The following is a 22,047-nucleotide window of genomic DNA, read 5'->3' as shown; positions in this document are numbered from 1 at the left end:
TGTTGGGGACACATTTTAATATAGCTAAACCCTAAGAGAAAGAAGCGCTGATGCATGTCGTTGGAGTCAAGTTATTGACCTTCGTAGTGATTACATTTACCCACATTCGGCAACAACTACAGTAAAACGTGACTGCTGTGGTTGCGAAAAGGGAGCTTATAAAATTGTCAGCCTTCCATGTCCCGCCCCTTTCGTCTATTCCCGCCTTATTTTATGAATAATTACACGGCAAAACAGCCAATCGCTGGGATTCATCCCATATTTCATAAGGATTGGCCGGGGAAATACCCAATCATGTAACCGTTTCCGGCGTGACTTACTGACAAGCCCTCTCCTCTTCCCTACCTAGTCCGCCCAATGCATTCGCCACGCCGACTTTAGTCTCCCCTTGCTTGATCCGCAGTGTCTGTCTGTTGTGCGGCCCGTCCTCGGCTGGAGCTACCCTCAGAGACGGGTGGCTAAAGTGTCGACTTTGAAAAGAGGAGACACCGAGGAATAACCGCGCAACTTGGACTTAACTATATCGTCTCTGCATGGAAGCGAATGGTTTCGTGTCCAGGCGGAGAATGTCCGTGGACACACCAAGCGTCGATGCCGGGGTTACTGCTGGAGCTGCAGGGGCAGACATTCGATGGCTCGGCGGGAGGATTTTGGACGCTACGGAGGGGTTTGTTGGTGGTCTGTCACCGCCACGGATAACAGCGGAACCGGACTTTGCTGCGGTGTTGCAACTTCGAGCAGCCCCGGAGCCCACGGTGGCTGCTATCGAGACCGAAATAGACTATGAGGGGCTCCCCCAGGGTGTCGCCACCAGTACACACATGTTAGCCGGCGCCGTGGCTGGCATCATGGAACACTGCCTAATGTATCCCATCGACTGTGTTAAGGTAAAGGAAGATGATAATGTCACTAATTACTCAATGACAACAAGTTGGCTAACTAGTCAACATGCAAAATAGCCTTTGGCCAGGCCCTTGTTTGTTAGTGTGTAGGTTAACGGTGTCTCAGAGGCTAGCTCTCTGTTCCCAGTTATTTCAGAATGGAAAGGGGGGAGGAATAGTTAGCTAACTACCGTTAATTCTATAGATACACCACGTCTGCACACAAATGTAGCTAAAATAACACATATACACATTCCCCAGAGAACTTTACGTTGTCAGAAGAGCCACCATCAGTTGTTTAACTTGCTAACTAGTTATGTTTGTTAACAAATCGTGTTATTCAGAATCTCAGCCGTTGTTGACATAAATTCCGTAGGTAGGCCCAAGCCTGAGCTCGAGTAGGTTGCGAACTAGCGAAGGTGAAAGTGACATATGTAGCAAAATAAGGATTTTGGCTGCTCGTTTATCTTATTCTTCAATGTAGTCGTACTTTTAAACCAAGGTTAATCATTAACCTCGTTAGCTAACATCCTAATGATAGCTGGCCGACAGCATTAGCTCGTGCGCTAGCACAAGAGTGGAGAGCAGCCAGCCAGGTTACGTCACAAATATGTAAATTAAGACGTGTGTGTAATGTAGCTAGCTAACCAAGTATCCCACGAAGGGCACTTATGTACCTATCAGTGGAGGCTGCTGAGGGGAGGATGGCTCATAATAATGGACGGAATGGAGTGAATGGAATGGTATCAAACACATGGGTTTTCATGTGTTTGATACCACTCCATTCCAGCCATTATTATGAGCTGTCCTCCCCTAAGCAGCCTCCACTGGTACCTATGTAGGGCCTAGTTAGTTGTACACTTGCCTCAAACACTGTATACATCCCTAGTCTCCCAACTATAATGCATTGAAGCTTGTCTATCTAACTATATGACACATGTTTGTTTTGGAGCAGCAACACTAGCTAATACTATAAAGCTACATAAAGCTACATAAAGTTGTATGGCTGTCATTGAAACTATACCAGTAGCGAGCTAGGCTAGAGCATAATCACCACTTTGTTTCATAATCCTCCTCGGTGGAGAAGTGAAAGTATTTGGTTAGTGTTGGTCACAAGGCACTGGATTGGAGATAGTCAATAGACTCCTCTGTCTACTCACTGATGTCAGTTAGGCTACTGTTGTTGTTGCTGTTGCACATGATTAGAAGCTTTTACTTGTTATTACCTGTTGAGTGTTCACTGAAACAGAATTGCCGATTAGAAATATTGCTATTTTATAGAATGGATACCATTGATTCTCAACTCAACATGGAGTTTTCAGTTCATCCTATGCATATCTGCATAGCCCCATTTGCTAGGTTGTGTATCTGAACTTTGTCCAGCCACTGACTAAACCAACTAGTTCTAGTCTAAACAGGGTTTGGCACCTGTTGGCTGTCCTCACCCCTGACCGCTAACCACCTGGACAGATTAATAGGTTGTAGAATTAGAACCTCCACTGAACACCTATATCCTCTGTTACCTTATAACCCTGCCCATACTACCATGATACACCCATACCCTTTGGTCTAGAATACCTATTGTTTTCCACAAGCACATGGTGTAGCCAGCCAAATAGAAAAACGACTGCACTTGAAGAAACGTTCAAAGTTCTTGAAATGTTCCGTATTGACTGACCTTCATGTCTTAAAGTAATGATGGGCTGTCGTTTCTCTTTGCTTATTTGAGCTGTTCTTGCCATAATATGGACTTGGTCTTTTACCAAATAGGGCTATCTTCTGTAACCCCCCCCCCCCCCTCAACACAACTGATTGGCTCAAACGCATTAAGAAGGAAATAAATTCCACAAATTAACTTTTTAAGAAGGCACACCTGTTAATTCAAATGCATTCCAGGTGACTACCTCAAGAAGCTGGTTGAGAGAATGCCAAGAGTGTGCAAAGCTATCATCAAGGCAAAGGGTGGCTATTTGAAGAATCGCAAATATAAAATATACTTTGATTTGTTTAACACTTGTTTGGTTACTACATGATTCCATATGTGTTATTTCATAGTTTTGATGTCTTCACTATTATTCTACAATGTAGAAAATAGTAAAAATAAAGAAACATCCTTGAATGAGTAGGTGTTCTAAAACTTTTGACTGGTAGTGTATATATAAAACACAGGAAAAGCTTAATTTTGACTGCACTGGGCCTTTTAATAAAGAGTCCTATAAAAGTGTGCAGACTTCCACAGACTTGAAGCTTCCAGCCCTGTCCTATACAGCCATGGTACGTACACCCGTACCCTTTGGTTTAGAATACCTCTGTCCCATGGTCTCTGCTTTTGGCCCTGGGCAGTCTGCCTTAAATCAGTTATTAATGGTTGAAAGCGTTGGAGCCCTGGCCAACCATCATGTACAGTGCCTTCAGAAAGTATTAATACCTCTTGACTTATTCCACATTTTGTTGTGTTACAGCCTGAATTCAAAATTGATGAAATTGATTATTTTTTCTCACCCGTCTACACACAATAACCCATATTGACAAAGTGAGACATGTTCTTAGATATGTTTGCAAATGAAATACAGAAATATCTAATTTACATAGGTATTCACACCCCTGAGTTTGAAAATATGAAGAGTGGTACTCAGTGAGTGTTGTGTTGGATTTGCCACAAACTTAACGCTTTATATTATGAACATAAAGTGAATTTATTTGTCACATTATTTGAAATTTTACTTTAGTGCCTTATTGTAACAGATGCATGTTTTGGAATATGTGTTATTCTGCACAGGCTTCCTTTTCACTCTGTCATTTAGGTTAGTATTGTGGAGTAACTACAATGTCGTTGATCCATCCTCAGTTTTCTTCTATCGCAGTCATTAAACTTTAACTGTTTGAAAGTCACCATTGGACTCATGGTGAAATCCCTGAGCGGTTTCATTCCTCTCCGCCAACTGACTTAGGAAGGATGTATCTTTGTAGTGACTGGATGTATTGATACACTATCCAAAATGTAATGAATAACTTCACCATGCTCAAAGGGATATTCAATGTCTGCTTTTTTTTTTTTACCCATCTACCAATAGGTGCCCTCCTTTGCGAGGCATTGGAAACCCTCCTCGTTCTTTATAGTTGAATCGGTGTTTATAATATAATAATAATAATATGCCATTTAGCAGACGCTTTTATCCAAAGTGACTTACAGTCATGCGTGCATACATTTTTTTTTGTGTGTGTATGGGTGGTCCCGGGGATCGAACCCACTACCTTGGCGTTACAAGCGCCGTGCTCTACCAGCTGAGCTACAGTCACTACTTGACTGAGGGACCTTACAGATAATTGTATGTGTGGGGTACAGAGATGAGGTAGTCGTTCAGAAATGATGTTAAACACTATTGCACAGTGTTTAAGTCCATGTAACTTATTATGTGACTTAAGCACATTTTTACACCTTAATGTATTTAGGCTTACCATAACAAACAGTTTGAATACTTATTTACTCAAGACATTTCAGCGTTTCATTTTGAAGTAATTTGTAAAAAATTATAAAATAATTCCACTTTGACATTATGGGATATTGTGTGTAGGCCAGGGACACAAAATCTCAATTGTAATCCAATTTAAATTGAGACTGTAGTACAACAAAATGTGGAAAAGGTCAAGGGGTGTGAATACTTGCTGAAGGCAAGGCACTGTATTTTCACTGTTCTCTGACCTGTCACTCATTTACTAGGGCCGTGTCTCAAGGAAGTCGGTGGGTTGTTGTAAGGATGATAATGATGGTAATGGACTAGTTAGGAGACTACTTCCTCATTGATCTGGTTTGTTTTCCTAACCCAGATTCCTGCCTTGTTGAAACAGTACTCTGACAGACGTCACTCATGGTTAAATAAAGGAACTTGCGTTGGCGCTCATTCCTTCCTATTTCTCTCTGTTTCCTCATTCTCTCTGTTTCCTCATAGATTTCAAAATAACCATTTCCTCATTGCTGCTGAGACCTCTTATGAGGTGTGTCACTGTCTGGCTGTGTTTCAAATGACATCCTATTCCTTTTGTAGTGCATAGGGCTCTGGTCAAACGTAGTGCACTATGCAGGGCATAGGGTGCCATTTGGGACGCACACACCCTGTTGTTCTGAGCCGAGGAGCAGTTTCTCGTCACTGGTTCCTGTTGAATACGACCCATGACTTCTAAAGGTCCTTCCCATTAGCTAGAAGACATGTCTGGCCTGTTATCTAGCTTGGCACTGTATCAGTTAGGCTGTAGGTGCAGTAACACTGGGCTGTAGGTGCTGTAACACTGGGCTGTAGGTGCTGTAACACTGGGCTGTAGGTGCTGTAACACTGGGCTGTAGGTGCTGTAACACTGGGCTGTAGGTGCTGTAACACTGGGCTGTAGGTGCTGTAACACTGGGCTGTAGGTGCTGTAACACTGGGCTGTAGGTGCTGTAACACTGGGCTATAGGTGCTGTAACACTGGGCTATAGGTGCAGTAACACTGGGCTGTAGGTGCTGTAACACTGGGCTATAGGTGCAGTAACACTGGGCTGTAGGTGCTGTAACACTGGGCTATAGGTGCAGTAACACTGGGCTGTAGGTGCTGTAACACTGGGCTATAGGTGCAGTAACACTGGGCTGTAGGTGCTGTAACACTGGGCTATAGGTGCAGTAACACTGGGCTATAGGTGCAGTAACACTGGGCTATAGGTGCTGTAACACTGGGCTGTAGGTGCTGTAACACTGGGCTGTAGGTGCTGTAACACTAGGCTATAGGTGCTGTAACACTGGGCTATTGGTGCTGTAACACTGGGCTGTAGGTGCTGTAACACTGGGCTGTAGGTGCTGTAACACTGGGCTGTAGGTGCTGTAACACTGGGCTGTAGGTGCTGTAACACTGGGCTGTAGGTGCTGTAACACTGGGCTGTAGGTGCTGTAACACTGGGCTGTAGGTGCTGTAACACTGGGCTGTAGGTGCTGTAACACTGGGCTGTAGGTGCAGTAACACTGGGCTGTAGGTGCTGTAACACTGGGCTGTAGGTGCTGTAACACTGGGCTGTAGGTGCTGTAACACTGGGCTATAGGTGCTGTAACACTGGGCTATAGGTGCTGTAACACTGGTTGACTTGGGCCTGGCATCGTCGGTGTAGTTACATGATTTCCAGTTAGGTTCTGTACTGTAGCTGAATGGGCCAATTTCAGAATAATAATAATATGCCACTTAGCAGACGCTTTTATCCAAAGCGACTTAAAGTCATGCGTGCATACATTTTTGTGTATGGGTGGTCCCGGGGATCGAACCCACTACCCTGGCGTTACAAGCGCCGTGCTCTACCAGCTGAGCTACAGAGGACCACCACAGAAAGCTGGAGAGATACAGTAGAGCATGATTAGGCTAGACCTTTAAATGATTAACAATAAGAATCAATCCTGGTATAAATGAATGAACGATGGTAGTAACTTATAAATGTGGTATCGGATCTGATGAGACAGTTTTATATTGAGGTCACTGTGACAGCGAAGAGGAATGGCAGTTGGCAAGCCATGATGATCAAAGCCCCAAAACACTTGACGGCAAACCATGATAACGAGTGTTATAACAACCATGAGCGCTTGAGTTGAGTATAAACCAACATGGAGGGTCAATGGCAGCCAAGACAACCATAACTTTCCTCAAGATAAAGCCAAACACTGTTTTTGTGCATCCCAAATAGCATCATATTCCCTCTATAGTGCACTACTTGACCAAGGCCCTGACAGTAGGTATCCAGTCAAAGGTAGTGAAAAATAGGCTATGCAACAGGGTGACATTTGGAATGCAACCCTTTTCATACAGGAGAGAAAGACTACTAATATGTTTAGTTGGTTTCCCAATCCTCTATACTGTAATCTGGTGTCACACTGTTGTTGCATGGGCTGTGGTCTAACTGGGCTGCAGATCTAGGGCTTCTCAAGATAATGGAGAGATGAGAAGGACGAGGGGAAAGAGGGAGAGGGCAATAACTAATTCAGAAAAGGGGGACTTTCCCAGGAGATTCGGCTGTTTTAAAGTTAACCCCTATCCCTTTAATTTCACCCTCAACCCTAAAGCTGGACTCTCAGCTATCGAGCTATACCATGGTAATGCTAAGTCTAGTCAAATGAACATTATGCAACCGTGTGCGTTCTGCTGTTTCCATTTCATGGAGTGGAGTGTGGGCTGAACGTGGAACGTTGTCCCTGATACCTTGATCTTGCTGTAGACACAATGCAAACATTGCGTGTTTGTGCGTGAGCACTGCAACTTCCACAGGTCGTAGATAACGCCTCATGACAACTAACACGGCAGTAAAATGGAAATAAACATCATAGTACTTCTGATTCTGTAGAGATAGTGGTAACTGTTAGCTTAGTGTTTCTAGTAACATGGGTTGGAGTGGGAAGCCAAGGACAGACTGGTGCTGAGGTCTATCTAACACTGTTGTATTGGTTCTGAGACTTACGTGCTAGGCCTACATGGGGAGTCGCAGAAATGGCCTTTAAAATGGTAGGCCTATGCAATCTGTCATTGCAAAGAAACACATTTGAAACAACTTTAGAAACCATAATAGTTGGCAGTCTTTTAGGTCCTCGTGTAAAAAAGGAAAAAAAGACAACAACACTGTTTCTGCACAGTCATTCTGACTTTCCATTTCCCTGAAGTGTGTGCCGTCATGAGTGGAAATTTCCATCCCTCCCCTCCAGAAGTAATTTCCCCATCCTTCTGTCTTGGTGTCCTCTGTGACTGTGGACAAAGGAGTATATTCTACTCATGACGCAATCTCCAAAGTTTGGTTATTGCTCCATCCTTCCCGTACATAGCATTGTTCTGTTGTGACACAGTGAATGGTGCCCTGTTGACAGAGGGGAGCGACCCAATAGCCTTAGGCCTAGTTATTATGGCTTGGCATTGTGATGTGTGGCGTTGTGATGTCTACCTACCTACCTGACTTTGAGCCATAGTTATGGTCCAGATTTTAATAGTTGTTGGTTTGTGTCCGGAAGTTACTCTGTATAGTGTGTGTGTGTGAATCAAGTTAGTTGACTTTGGATTTATCCAATGGTTTGTGAGGACGATCGCGTGAATGCCTGGCCTGCAGTAAACAGGAACATACTGTTAGGCTGTACAGAGAAACGTCTAGTGTATTGAACCTAGTCAGCTGCACTGTGACTACACTCTTAGTTTTCATTGATCAGTTGACCCACCAATCAGACTATTTATGTGAAATTGAAAGAGTTGATTGACCATGATGCCCTTTTCCCTCGTCTCTCTCCTCCTCCTCTTCTACATTCTTCCTCTCCCTCATCCCCCCTCTCTCCCCCCTCCCTCCCTCTCTCCCCCCTCCCTCCCTCTCTCCCCCCTCCCTCCCTCTCTCCCCCCTCCCTCCCTCTCTCCCTCCGTCTCTAGACGCGGATGCAGAGCCTGCAGCCCGAGCCGGGGGCACGTTACCGTAATGTAATGGACGCGCTGCGTCAGATCGTGCGTACAGAGGGGGTGTGGCGGCCTGTGAGGGGGCTGAACGTCATGGCGATAGGGGCAGGGCCAGCCCATGCTCTCTACTTCGCCTGTTACGAGAAACTAAAGTTCTCACTAAGCAACATGGTCCACCCGGGAGCTAACAGCCACTTTGCTAATGGTACGGTGTTACAGGGACACACACACAGAGACATTGACAAGTACATACTGTACCTTAGAGGTATTAGCAATGTTGCTAATTTGACCAGCAGTCACTGAGAGACAGACAGACAGATTAAGGAAAAGTATGAAGGAAAGTTGCAGCATCCTCTGCTGTGTGTTTTTGGCTTATTAAACTTGTCACTGGTAACCAACCATCTCGCTCCTCTCTGTCTATCTATCCTCTCTCGTTCTCTCTCTGTTCTCTCTCTTTCTAACAGGAATGGCAGGCTGCATGGCCACTGTGCTCCATGATGCAATCATGAACCCAGCAGAAGGTAAAACTGTGTGTGTGCGCACGTTCAAACTGTGTGTGTGCAGGGGGTCGCGTTAACACAGGATTCTGCGTTTTTCATGCAGAAAAGGAAAGATAAAACGCAGAATAAATATCTTGCCGCGTTTTGTAAACGCAGATCTAAATACCTTATTGCTCGGCTTCCGTCAGGGTTCGCTCCAAATCATGAATGTAAAAGGAGGAATTTCGTGCTTCAGTTGCACTTCTCCACTCGGATGAAATATCTTTGCTTTTGTCATTGGATCACCAGACAGCCATGACTGATGTGTAGGATACTTTTCCTCTGGTGTCATTTTTCTCCAGTAGAAAGTTAAAATGCAAGATTAACTTTAAGCAAAACATTAGGAAATGTAGCTGGCTACATTCTTTCACTAGCTAGGTTTCCATCCAACTGGCGACAGATTTTCATGCGAATATTCTAAAATCTGCATAAAAACAACATGGGCATTTTCCCAACAGAGATGTTTCCATCAAATTGACTTGTTGTGGATAAAAGGCTGTGTGTGAAGACATAGTGCATATAAAAATACCTTTACCATTAAATTCCCATGTACCGAATAAAGAATACAAGTTAAATGGGTTTCCATCACATTTTCAACTCTACTGATGGTTTTGTAAAAAAACAGTTGTTGCGTTACATTGCGAATGTGCCCACTCTGGTCTTGTCCCGTGCGCTCTAGCCAACAGCTGGCAGATACAGTGCAGGTATAGCCTACATTAGAGCTCTGCTACCAGACCAGAGCCCGACGGGTCCCGACATTCTGGTTAGGGCTGAGTAGGGCCTGTTTCTTCATCAATAACTAGGGGGCTAGGGTGGCAGGTAGCTTAGTGGTTAAGAGCGTTGTGCCAGTAACCGAAAGGTCGCTGGTTCTAATCCCCGAGCTGACTAGGTGAAAAATCTGTCGACGTGCCCTTGAGCAAGGCACTTAACCCTAATTGCTCCTGTAAGTCGCTCTGGATAAGAGCGTCTGCTAAATGACTAAAAATTCAAAAAATGGGACGGGCAGGGCTCGGTATCACTAAATTGATCTCTAACATTTTGAAGCTGAACCATTTGCTCGTGCTCTGCTGCGCAGTACATTGACATCTGACTAAGATCATAACATGGTGTCAGAAGTGTTTCATCCTCAACAGGAGAGATTACTTTACAGAAAATAATAATCCTTGAGTTTTATCAGAGTTTAGAGTTACGAAAAGGTAGATAACAGCTAACTGCTCTCTCATGTCTCTTCATTGAGCAGAGCAGCCCAAGCGGAGCCGTTGCTATGGATACTCGGAGCCTCCATGAGCAGAGTGCATGCAGAGCGAGCTGTGCGCAGGGAGCGAATGACAGACAGAGAGAAGCAGCTTATGGATTTACTAACAGAGTTATTTCTGATTTCGGGCAGGGCCAGGCCGGGCCTTAAATTTGGCAGAAGCAAGCGTGCCTGGGTAGGGTAGGGCCTGAAAGTCGCAGGTTGGGCTCGGGTTTAATAATCCTGCCTGTGTAGGGCTCTAGCCTAGATTATGAGATTATTATGGACAAAAGAGCAAGATTATTTTAATTTGTCAAACGGCAGCCAAGCATTAATCATCATGTCACCAGAATATGACCCCCAGTATGTCCTTGTGACCTAAATAATTATCGCCCTATTTCTAAACTTTCTTGCCTAGCTCACATGCAGCTTACTGTTTACATGAACAATATCGACTTGTCTGTAAAAGAACTGTAACCTGCATGTGTATGCCAGTCATACTGCTGTGTATGCTATTGCCCCCACGGTTGACCAGGCTCTATCTGAACTACAGTCTGCCTTCATTTTATTACATAAACTTTATTAATCTGAAATTAGTACTGAATGCAGGTGAAACTAAGTATGTTGTTCTCTAGAGCGCATAGAAATAACTGATTTAAGCATATGCGTTTTGGATGGTGTCCATATTGATCGTGTCCCTGCTTACAAATATCTCGGCATCTGTATAGATGAAAAGCTGTCTTTTAAAAAAAGCATATTGATGAGTTGGTTAAGAAGCTGAGAATAAAAATGGTCTGCTTCCATAGAAATAAGTCCTGCCTCTCGCTAAATAGTAGAAATCAGTTTATTCAGTCAACGTTCCTATCGGTCCTACACTATGGTGACATCATCTATATGAACGCAGCTGCCACTTCATTAAAGCCGTTAGATGCAGTTTATCATAGCGCACTGCACTTTATTATGGGTGACAATTTAAGTACTAATCACTGCATTCTCTAGCAGAAAGTTGGTTGGCCCTCTGATGTCATGTAGGTTGATACATTGCTATGTTTATTCATTAAAAAGTCCCACTGTACCTAACATCTTTACTAAACTTTAGACATACGAGTTACCACACCCGGTCTCAGGGATGGTTAATTATGGAAATTCCTTTGGTCTGTACTGAGTTAGGTAAATCAGCTTTTAGTTTTCTTGCACCTTATTTGTGGAACAATCTTCAAAATGTTCTTACATTTGATGTTTAGTGCCTCAAGGGTAATTCAGAAAGCTGATTGAGGACCTTATTACTGATCAATGTGTTTGCTTTTTTATGACAATGTTTTTCTTTCTGCTTGTATTTATATTGATGTGTGTATTTCTGTAATTCAGGACTCATCTGTAAAAGAGACCTTGGTCTCAGTATGACTCCCTGATAAAATTAAGGTTAGATAATAAAAATACATTATTGGAAAAGAGCAGCAAGCTCATCACTGTGCACTTTCACCACCCTGTGATGTTCATCATAACTTATTTCATCTGTAGCCTAATAAACTGCATGCTTTCCCAACGAGTCTTAGTGAGCGGACCACACATGTCATCACGTGACTCCAAGTTGACTTTGATATGATGGTTATTATATCAATATTAGTGCATAAAAGCATTTTCATCACCATTTCTCACATAATACATTTTACAGACCCAAAGATCCCACCTTGTCTAGATCCCACGTATGGACTTTACTCACATAAAAAGGTTGGAAGGAAACCTGGTTTATGATAAACATTAAATATATGAAAGCAAATGTTTCATTGTAAGCTAATTTACTTGTGTGGCTATATATATATATATATATATATATATATATATAGTGCTACTGTGTACACTACAGTGATGTGATGTCACCTGAGCCGGGATGTGATGTCACCTGAGCCGGAATGTGATGTCTCCTGAGCCGGGATGCAAACTGTAGATATCTGCAGCGTCAGACTCCCTGATACATTAATAGAACAGTAATCCCTTCTCAGTCTGGATATTTATAGCAAATCCCCATGACTCTTATATACTGCTACAGTCCCTAAACAGGACACTAGGGGGAGCTCTGAGACTGGGGGTTTCCATAAGGAGCAACAGCTGGGTAGAAGTTGCTTGTAGGCACAGATCTAGGATCAACTTACATTCGTCATATCCTATCCTTGACCTTTAGGGCAGGAAAAACTAAACTGGCCTTAGATCAGTGTCGAGGGTTTGCATCATCTAACTAAAGGGGCATCAGAAGCACACATCTGTGAATGTCATTAGTGGACCGTTGTGTGTTTACATCCTGCTCCCTCAGTGTATAGCTCTATAGCGTTAACATCCGCTGGCTCACATACATCTGGCCATGGTGGTTGGTGTTTCCATAGCAACCTGACCGGGCCCAGGTGTGCCAGCCAGCTGTACCATTGGTCCACTGGCTGGGTCACTAGGGACGGTATTGGACCCTTTGAACTTTCTGGTGTTCTGAATTCCATAATTCCTTTCCTAAGTAGCATTTCATTTTAGAGACTGGTTTCATCTCCTCCTTATTGGCTCCAGTGGGGATCCCTAGATGGTGTGTCCCTCAACTGTAACCCTCATTAAAAGCCTTCCAGGTGTTATCTCAGCCACCACACTAATATCTGTGTTTTGACTAGATGTGATTCTCTTTTCCTTTCAACTATTATTTTATTTTCTGTCCTGTCATCACCTGTTCTTTCTTCCTCTCCTCTTCATTTTCCTCCAGGCTGACCCTCCCCTCCCCTCCTCTCCCTTTTCCACTAGGCTGACCCTCCCCTCCTCTCCCTTTTCCTCTAGGCTGACCCTCCCCTCCTCTCCCTTTTCCTCTAGGCTGACCCTCCCCTCCTCTCCCTTTTCCTCTAGGCTGACCCTCCCCTCCTCTCCCTTTTCCTCTAGGCTGACCCTCCCCTCCTCTCCTCTCCCTCTAGGCTGACCCTCTCCTCTCCCTTTTCCTCTAGGCTGACCCTCCCCTCCTCTCCCTTTTCCACTAGGCTGACCCTCCCCTCCTCTCCCTTTTCCTCTAGGCTGACCCTCCCCTCCCCTCCTCTCCCTTTTCCTCTAGGCTGACCCTCCCCTCCCCTCCTCTCCCTTTTCCTCTAGGCTGACCCTCCCCTCCTCTCCCTTTTCCTCTAGGCTGACCCTCCCCTCCTCTCCCTTTTCCACTAGGCTGACCCTCCCCTCCTCTCCCTTTTCCTCTAGGCTGACCCTCCCCTCCCCTCCTCTCCCTTTTCCACTAGGCTGACCCTCCCCTCCCCTCCTCTCCATTTTCCTCTAGGCTGACCCTCCCCTCCCCTCCTCTCCATTTTCCTCTAGGCTGACCCTCCCCTCCCCTCCTCTCCATTTTCCTCTAGGCTGACCCTCCCCTCCCCTCCTCTCCCTTTTCCTCTAGGCTGACCCTCCCCTCCTCTCCCTTTTCCTCTAGGCTGACCCTCCCCTGCCCTCCTCTCCCTTTTCCACTAGGCTGACCCTCCCCTCCTCTCCCTTTTCCTCTAGGCTGACCCTCCCCTCCCCTCCTCTCCCTTTTCCACTAGGCTGACCCTCCCCTCCTCTCCCTTTTCCTCTAGGCTGACCTTCCCCTCCTCTCTGTCTGGTTGTGTACTTTAAAAGCTCCAGTGTGTTTTCATCATCTGTTCTGTTCCTTTTTCTTTCTAAACAGTCTCTCCCTTTCTCTCCCTCTCTTCTCGCTCTCTATCCCCCTCCCTAGTGGTGAAGCAGCGTATGCAGATGTACAATTCCCCGTACCACGGCGTGTCTGACTGCGTAGGCTCCATCTGGAAGCGCGAGGGCCCTGGGGCCTTCTACCGTTCCTACACCACCCAGCTGACCATGAACGTCCCCTTCCAGGCGCTCCACTTCATGACCTATGAGTACCTCCAGGAGCTGCTCAACCCCCACAGACAGTACAACCCCTCCTCGCACGTCATCTCCGGGGCGCTTGCCGGGGCCATCGCCGCCGCAGCCACCACCCCTCTGGACGTCTGTAAGACCCTCCTCAACACCCAGGAGGCTCTAGCGGTCCATGCCGAGGTCCCAGGAGCGGTGGGGGTTGGAGCAGGTGTAGGGACGGCGTCGGCCACTGCGGGGCGCCACATCTCGGGGTTAGGGGAGGCGTTCCGGACTGTGTACAGGATGGGGGGCGGTGCGGCGTTCTTTAAGGGCGTCCAGGCCAGGATCATCTATCAGATGCCCTCCACCGCCATCAGCTGGTCCGTCTACGAGTTCTTCAAATACGTCATCACCAAGCGCCAGTTCGAGAGAAGGCTGCACCACCGAGACGGAGAGAAGTAGAGAGAGGGAGGGACGGCCTTCACTCAAAATGTCCCCCAAGGAACCCACCCCCATAGAGATGTACTAGAGGGCTCATTGCCTATCTTTTGGCAAAGTGCCCCCTCTATCCGACTCTATGACCACCCCACAGTAACCCCACCTCTGACCCTTTGTCCTAAACTAACCAGGAAATAAAAGCCCCCTCCTCGTGGTTGTCATCTAGAAGAGATAAAGCTTTTTGTCAAAATTCACCTTACGGAGCAGGTTTAGAACCTACGCAGTAGGTTAGGAATATTGACGTAGCAGTTTAGGAAAATGAGGTTAAGGTTAGGAAAAGTGTTAAGGCTAGCTAAAATGCACTCAAAAAAAATAAAAAATATTGACATAAATTTGCCAAAAGCTGTATCCCATCTAGACCTGACCTCCACTTCTCCCCTCACATAGGAGAAAAAGCCCCCATCCTTCACCTAGTTTATAGACATACTATACATGGCACTTTAATTCAAATATACTCTCACCGGACAGTTTATTAGGTATACCCATCTAGTACCGGGTCGGACCCCATTTGCCTCCAGAACAGCCTGAATTCTTCGGCTCGTTTGGTATCAAGGGACCTAACGTGTGCCAGGAAACATTCCACACATCAGTACACCACTGCCACCAGCCTGTACCGTTGACACTAGGCAGGATGGGTCAATGGATTTACGCCAAATCCTGAATCTGCCATCAGCATGACGCAACAGGAACTGGGATTTGTCGGACCAGGCGATGTTGTTCCACTCCTCAATTGTCAAGTGTTGGTGATGATGATGATGATGCCCACTGGAGCTGTATCTTCTTGTTTTTAGCTAATAGGAGTGGAACCAGGTGTGGTCGTCTGCTGCAATAGCCCATCTGTGACAAGGATCGACAAGTTGTGTGTTCTGAGATGACGTTCTGCACACCACTGTTGTACTGCGCTGTTATTTGTCTGTTTGTGGCCCGCCTGTTAGCTTGCACGATTCTTGCCATTCTCCTTCGACCTCTCTCGTCAATGAGCTGTTTTAGCCCACAGGACTGCCGCTGACTGGATGTTTTTTGTTTGTCGCACTATTCTCGGTAAACCCGAGACACTGTCGTGCGTGAAAAGCCCAGGAGGGCGTCTGTTTCTGAGATACGGGATCCGGCGCGCTTGGCACCGACAATCATACCACGCTCTAAGTCGCTTAGGTCACTCGTTTTGCCCATTCTAACGTTTAATCGAACAGTAACTGGATGCCTCGATGCCTGTCTGCCTGCTTTATATAGCCAGCCATGTGACTCACTGTCTGTAGGAGCGATTCATTTTGGTGTACCTAATAAACTGGCCGGTTACTGTATATATTGTTAGTATTATATTTTATAGTTCTGCATTTCCCTACTATAACCACTAGGGGGCTTTGAGTCTCATCCTCCCTCCATTGACTTTATGGACAGATCTAAAACCAAGGGTGAGTCCCAATAATATCTACTTTCACCTGCAAATGTTCAATCGTTCACCACTTCCCACAAATCTAATAGCATTGGGTTGGTGGAGGCATGGGCTAGTCAGAGTTTCCACCATATTTCTTATACCAGTCATTTCCTTTCAAATCAGTGAAGGGAAGTGAACAAGGGCACTTTGGGAGGAAGGGTACAGTATTGAGATGTAGCCCAAGTGAAGCCATCTGTGTTGGGTGATGATTGGCGTCAGTGGATTCAGCTTTAAGGAGATCTATAGCCACTACTACAACTGGACTAGATTTATTTACTATGTATTGAGATCTCGGCATTCTGAAACAGGAATTAAATTCCACAGATTGTTTCATGCAACGCTATTTAAAACAATAGCTTCCTTTTCCATTTTTGACATAGTGGCATGGCTTTTGTTAACTTATGTCTCCACCTGTATTTTATACATTGAGGAATATAAGTATTTTGACTTGAAATACTCAACTTAACACATTGGAGTTGATCAAGGCAGTGGTGCTGACTGTGTGTGGATGTGACTGACTGACTGAGGAAGAGAGAAGGAAAATGGGAGTGCAAAGCTCTAGAACATTGAGTGCAAAGCTCTAGAACATTGAGTGCAAAGCTCTAGAACATTGAGTGCAAAGCTCTAGAACATTGAGTGCAAAGCTCTAGAACATTGAGTGCAAAGCTCTAGAACATTGAGTGCAAAACTCTAGAACATTGAGTGCAAAGCTCTAGAACATTGAGTGCAAAGCTCTAGAACATTGAGTGCAAAGTAGGACACCATATAGGGAATAATGTGCCATTTGGGACAACCTCTGTGAGGATGGTATGAGGATGTACTACTCTTCTCCCTTGTACACCTCCAGTGAACCAGACTGTTGAGAGTTATGGGCTTTGTTTCAAAAGGCACCCTATTCCCTTAATAGTGTGCTACTTTTGACCAGGGCCCACAGGGATCTGGTCAAATGTAGTGCACTAGAAAAGGAAAAGGGTGCCTTTTGGGGCGCATTATGATGACACACTGAAGGCATTGAGGATGATGCCTTAGTGGAGCAGAATACCTTTCCCTTGAGAGTGCGTGCAGCATCCCAAATGGCATCCTGGCCCCTAATATAGTGTACTACTTTTGACCACGGCTCATAAGTATCTGGTCAAAAGTAGTGCACTATATAGGGAATACGGTGCCGTTTGGGACGGAACCTTCTGAACACACACCGCTTTCTAGCACTTATAGTAATTTACAGTTACGTGTGGTAACTAATAGTAACTTAAATACATGTAGTTACTTATCCTATAGTAACTTAAATACATGTAGTTACTTATCCTATAGTAACTTAAATACATGTAGTTACTTATCCTATAGTAACTTAAATACATGTAGTTACTTATTCTATAGTAACTTACAGCAACATTTACTACCTACACATGGCCTTCCAATCAGCCGCCATGAGTCAAACGCACAAATACAAAGTCCTGCTAGAACCTAACCCACATTTCTGAAGCCATATTATTACAGAAAATAAAATGTGTGTATAGGACTACTCTATCCTAGATTACCTCATTCTAGGTGTAAAGGAATAGAGTTTCAGCCAACTGTTCTGGAACCAACCTGATAAGTGAATATTAATATATAGGTTCCTTCATATTAGGGTTGCAAAATTCTGGGGAACTTTTCATGAGGGGAAAAAGCAGGGAATCCTGAATCCCCCAACAATGAATTATTGAAAACCTTGGAATTTTGGGAAAGTTATGGGACTTTTGGAACCTTGTAATAGGTTACTTGGCATGATATCCCCCTCACACAGACTAACCAACTGCCACCCAGAACAGCACACTATAGAACCTCTAGGTAGAAACTGCCACCAGAACAGCACCCTATAGAACCTCTAGGTAGAAACTGCCACCAGAACAGCACCCTATAGAACCTCTAGGTAGAAACTGCCACCAGAACAGCACCCTATAGAACCTCTAGGTAGAAACTGCCACCAGAACAGCACCCTATAGAACCTCTAGGTAGAAACTGCCACCAGAACAGCACCCTATAGAACCTACTACAACATACTGAATACACAGGTAGCGAACAACATCTTCAATATGATGCTACTACCAGTTAACTTAAAGGGGAAGTTCACTATTTTACAACTTTATGTCAGATGGTTCCTCATCCTGAAAGTAGTCTATGGGCCAGGAGAAACTGTTAATCATGCTTCAGAGTTTTTTAAACAGCCACTACAGACGTCAGCTAACTTTAGCCATCGCTAGCTCCTAAAATACTGAACTTTCCCTTTAAAGGAGTTGGTGAGAGAAAAGATAGTTGATTGTAGGAGTGTTTCTTGCCATATGCAATGTTTTGGGAGTGGAAACCAAAGACTGAAAGAAAGGGGCGTGGGGAAATTTGGTGTGATGAAAATTAGGAAAAGCTAGAGAAGAGGAGGACTGATCTGTATTGAAAGAAACTTCTTCCTGTATTATTTTGAATTGTAAATAAATAGTCGCTAACGGGCAGCGCCTCGCAGAAGCAGGGTCTTCTCTTGGGACAGCTGCGCCCCACGTGCTGGAGAGAAATTATCCATTACAATGTGTCCGTCTCTTTATTTTCGTGAAAATGTTGTGTAAGAAATGTCTGTAATTTCAACGGTAAAACACTGGAAAAGTTCATGTTAAAGCTGCAATCTGTAACGTATTGCACTTGTTTGTATACTGATGCGGCCGGTCTTGCCCCCAAATTTTGTTGTTGTTGTTTTCTTTGCTTCTCAGCAGTTTTTTGTAACTTGTAAAAAAAGAGTTGAATGTCTCCTTATTTCAAATGACACATCTCATGGTCTAGCATCCATGTTACTTTAAAGACAGCGCTCACTAGGGTTGCAAAATTCTGGTAACTTTCCCAAAATAGGTTTTCCAGAAATCTCGGTTGGAAGATGCCTGGAATAAACAGGAAATCTGGGAATCTTCCAACCAGGATTTTTGGAAAAGGTTGCAATTTTAAGAAAGTTACCTGAATTTTGCAACCTTAGTCCTCACCTGGTTCACGGTCTCCACAGCACAGCAATGTGACTCCATCTCCTACAGTGACAAGAACACACGTCAGCCAAGGTCAACTAAATTACAGACTCCACCTTTTTATGCTTAGACGTTTTGAACTCACTCATAGGATGTGTTCTCATAGGTCCCCAATGGCACCCTATTCCCTATATAGTGTATATATTTTGACCAGAGTCAATAGCGCTCTGATCAAAAGTAGTGCACTATGTGGGGAATATGGTCCCATTTGGGATGCATTCATACGTTTCCTCATGCTATGGAGGAGTTCTCTAACTAGTCTAAAACATTCCTAAAATACCCAGAAGAGTCTTTCTTTTACCACCATTTAGTATTTTCTGAATCATGTGGCCTTGACAGGGGGTGAGGTGCAGTCAGACTGACACAGTAGCACAAGTACACTGTGACAAATATACCACCAGCCTCCTGCTCCTCCAAACCCTCCCTACCCCTCCTCCCTCCCCCTCACAAACCCAGTGTGTCTTCTTTCTCTCTGTGTAACTGTCTGTCTGTCTGCCTGTGAAATGGTGTGTCAGTGGTGTTTAATGTGGAATTAAAATCTAAATCAACGATGCAGCTGGTGGCAGATCAAACACACACAGACAATGGTTGCATCCCAAATGGCACCCTATTCCCTAATTAGTGCACTACTTTAGACCAGGGCCTATTGGGGCTCTAGTCAAAAGTAGTGTACTCTATAGGGTCATTTGGGACGCAGATATAATAACTCACATCATCATAGCCTTGAGTGGATGGTGTGTAAATAACATCCGTCATAATGAAGTTTGGTAGTATGGCGTGTGTCAGCTGTATCGGCACCCCTATGATATCCAGCTATTGAGATATACAGCTAGCTGCCAAAATAAAGGAAACGTTTGAGTACATGAGGGATACAAAGTATATTGTACCACACAGGTGGGGTTCCTGAGTTAATTAAGCAATTAACATCCCATCATGCTTAGGGTCATTCATTTACATTTTAGTCATTTAGCAGACGCTCTTATCCAGAGCGACTTACAGTTAGTGAGTGCATACATTTTTCATACTGGCCCCCCGTGGGAATCGAACCCACAACCCTGGCGTTGCAAGCGCCATGCTCTACCAACTGAGCTACACGGGACACTCATGTAGAAAACTGCCCAGTTGACCATTATTTTGGCTACAATTACTAGAAAATATTTTAGTGACTTTGAAAGAGGGATCTCAATGGAGCATAGGTGGTCTAAAGTGTGCGTGTTTGTCATTCACCAGATCTCAATCTAATTGAACACTTATGGGAGATTTTTTAGTGGCGCCTGAGACAGCGTTTTCCACCACCATCAACAAAACACCAAATTATGGAATTTCTGCTGGAAGAACTGTCGCATCCCTCCAACGGAGTTCCAGACACTTGTAGAATCTATGCCAAGGCGCATTGAAGCTGTTCTGGCAGCCCGTGGTGGCCCAACGCTCTACTAAGACACTTTATAATATTGTTTCCTTTATTTTGGCAGTTACCTGTATGTTTTACACGAGAATAATGTATCCTGGAAATACACAGAGAATGATGAACGTCTAGGCTATCCAGTCATCCTGGTTATGAATTGCACCCAGAGAGACAACAGCCCAGGGTGTACCATGCTAATATAGCTTGTGGGGCCTAGCCTATATCATCCATTGCATTAGAATAAAATTACTAGGATACCAGGGTTTGGGTCAATTCCATTTTAAATTCAAGTCAATTCAGGAAGTAACACTGAAATTCAAATTCTGCTCAATGCTTTTTAATGAGGAAAATTAGGAATTTGAATTTGTTACACTTTCTGAATTGACTGGAATTTAAATGGAATTGACCCCAACCCTGTAAGATGGCCTTCATTAGTCAAGAGGTCTAAGCAAAAAGGCTCATGATTTATGATTTAGTCATCCTCCTTATTTTTGTGCACTTCCCTTAAGGCGTTTACAGACGGGCCGCAGTCTTTTTAGCTAACTTGCCACTCCTGTCTTTGGCAAATGACAGGAGTGGCAAGGAGTGGAATGGAATAGCTGAACAGAGACGGCGACCAAGCCCCTCTAGGCCTGAGTCTGAACATAAGCCGTAGAACAGACGAGACTTAACAAGCTGCTGGTTAGTCCTGATGGAATAGGCCTAAAGCATAATAAAAAGTCCATTTACTCAGACGGTTTTCATTCAAAGGGTGTTTCTCGTTTGAACCAAACACACATCAATTCTTTATTTCATGACCTTGGGACTATAAGGTTCTATCTGAAATGTTGGTAAAAAATGAGTTATTCACATAGAGTTGCTCTTTAGGTGGTCCTTTACATGTGAGATGTCAGATTTACAAATAATAATAATAATTACAATGAAACATTTTTTAAGTTCGATCTGGGCAAACACCATTACTTTGTACAATATGGTTCTATCTGCAATCCAATCACACTGCTGGGTTGTCATTCAAAAATAGTTTCCACATTTTGTTACGTTACAGCCTTATTCTAAAATGGATTAAATGCATGGTTTTCCACACACAATACCCCATAATACCCCATGGGCGGCAGGTAGCTTAGTTGTTAAGAGCGTTGTGCCAGTTACCGAAAGGTCGCTGGTTCTAATCCCTGAGCCGACTAGGTGAAAAATCTGTCTGTGCCCTTGAGCAAGGCACTTCGCCCTAATTTCTCCTGTAAGTCGCTCTGGATAAGAGCGTCTGCTAAATGACAAAAATAAAATAAATAAATAATAATGACAAAGAGAGAACTGGTTTTGTAGAAATGTTAGCATATTTTTAGAAAGCAGAAATAACTTATTTACGTAAGTATTCAGACACTTTGCTATGAGACTCGAAATTGAGCTCTGGTACATCCTGTTTCCATTGATCATCCTTGAGATGTTTCTACAACTTGGAGTCCACCTGTGGTAAATTAAATTGATTAGACATGATTTGGAAAGGCACACACCTGTCTATATAAGGTCCCACAGTTGACAGTGCATGTCAGACAAAAACCAAGCCATGAGGTTGAAGGAATTGTCCGTAAAGCGCCAAGACAGGATTGTATCGAGGCACAGATATAGGGAAGGGTACCAAAACATTTCTGCAGCATTGAAGGTCTCCAAGAACACAGTGGCCTCCATCATTCTTAAATGGAATAAGTTTTGAACCACCAAGACTCTTCCTAGAGCTGGCCG

At 44.3% G+C, this 22,047-nt stretch overlaps 1 protein-coding gene across 1 annotated transcript; it reads left to right on the top strand.

Annotated features, from left to right (window-relative positions):
• The first annotated feature begins 347 nt into the window (after window positions 1–347).
• LOC311118892 (mitoferrin-2-like) lies at window positions 348–18,410 on the top strand. Its single transcript, XM_084193654.1, has 4 exons — window positions 348–887; window positions 8,292–8,520; window positions 8,780–8,836; window positions 13,807–18,410. Exons 1-4 carry the CDS (start codon window positions 534–536, stop codon window positions 14,388–14,390), a joined length of 1,224 nt encoding a protein of 407 aa, XP_084049780.1. The 5' UTR covers window positions 348–533; the 3' UTR covers window positions 14,391–18,410.
• Window positions 18,411–22,047: the final 3,637 nt, after the last annotated feature.

This window comes from Coregonus lavaretus (genome assembly GCF_964263955.1).
Source record: "Coregonus lavaretus genome assembly, contig: HAP1_SCAFFOLD_616, whole genome shotgun sequence".
Classification (NCBI taxonomy): Eukaryota; Metazoa; Chordata; class Actinopteri; order Salmoniformes; family Salmonidae; genus Coregonus; species Coregonus lavaretus.
Note: the sequence above shows the minus strand (reverse complement) of the source record. Positions and strands in the feature narration are given on the sequence as shown.

What these genes read in the sequence shown, in the direction of transcription:
- LOC311118892 (XM_084193654.1), top strand. Translation starts at nt 534, where the DNA reads ATGGAAGCGAATGGTTTCGTGTCCAGGCGGAGAATGTCCGTGGACACA. An exon ending in ATCCCATCGACTGTGTTAAG is followed by an intron (nt 888 to 8,291) that starts GTAAAGGAAGAT and finishes CTCCGTCTCTAG; the next exon opens with ACGCGGATGCAGAGCCTGCA. An exon ending in AATCATGAACCCAGCAGAAG is followed by an intron (nt 8,837 to 13,806) that starts GTAAAACTGTGT and finishes CCCCCTCCCTAG; the next exon opens with TGGTGAAGCAGCGTATGCAG.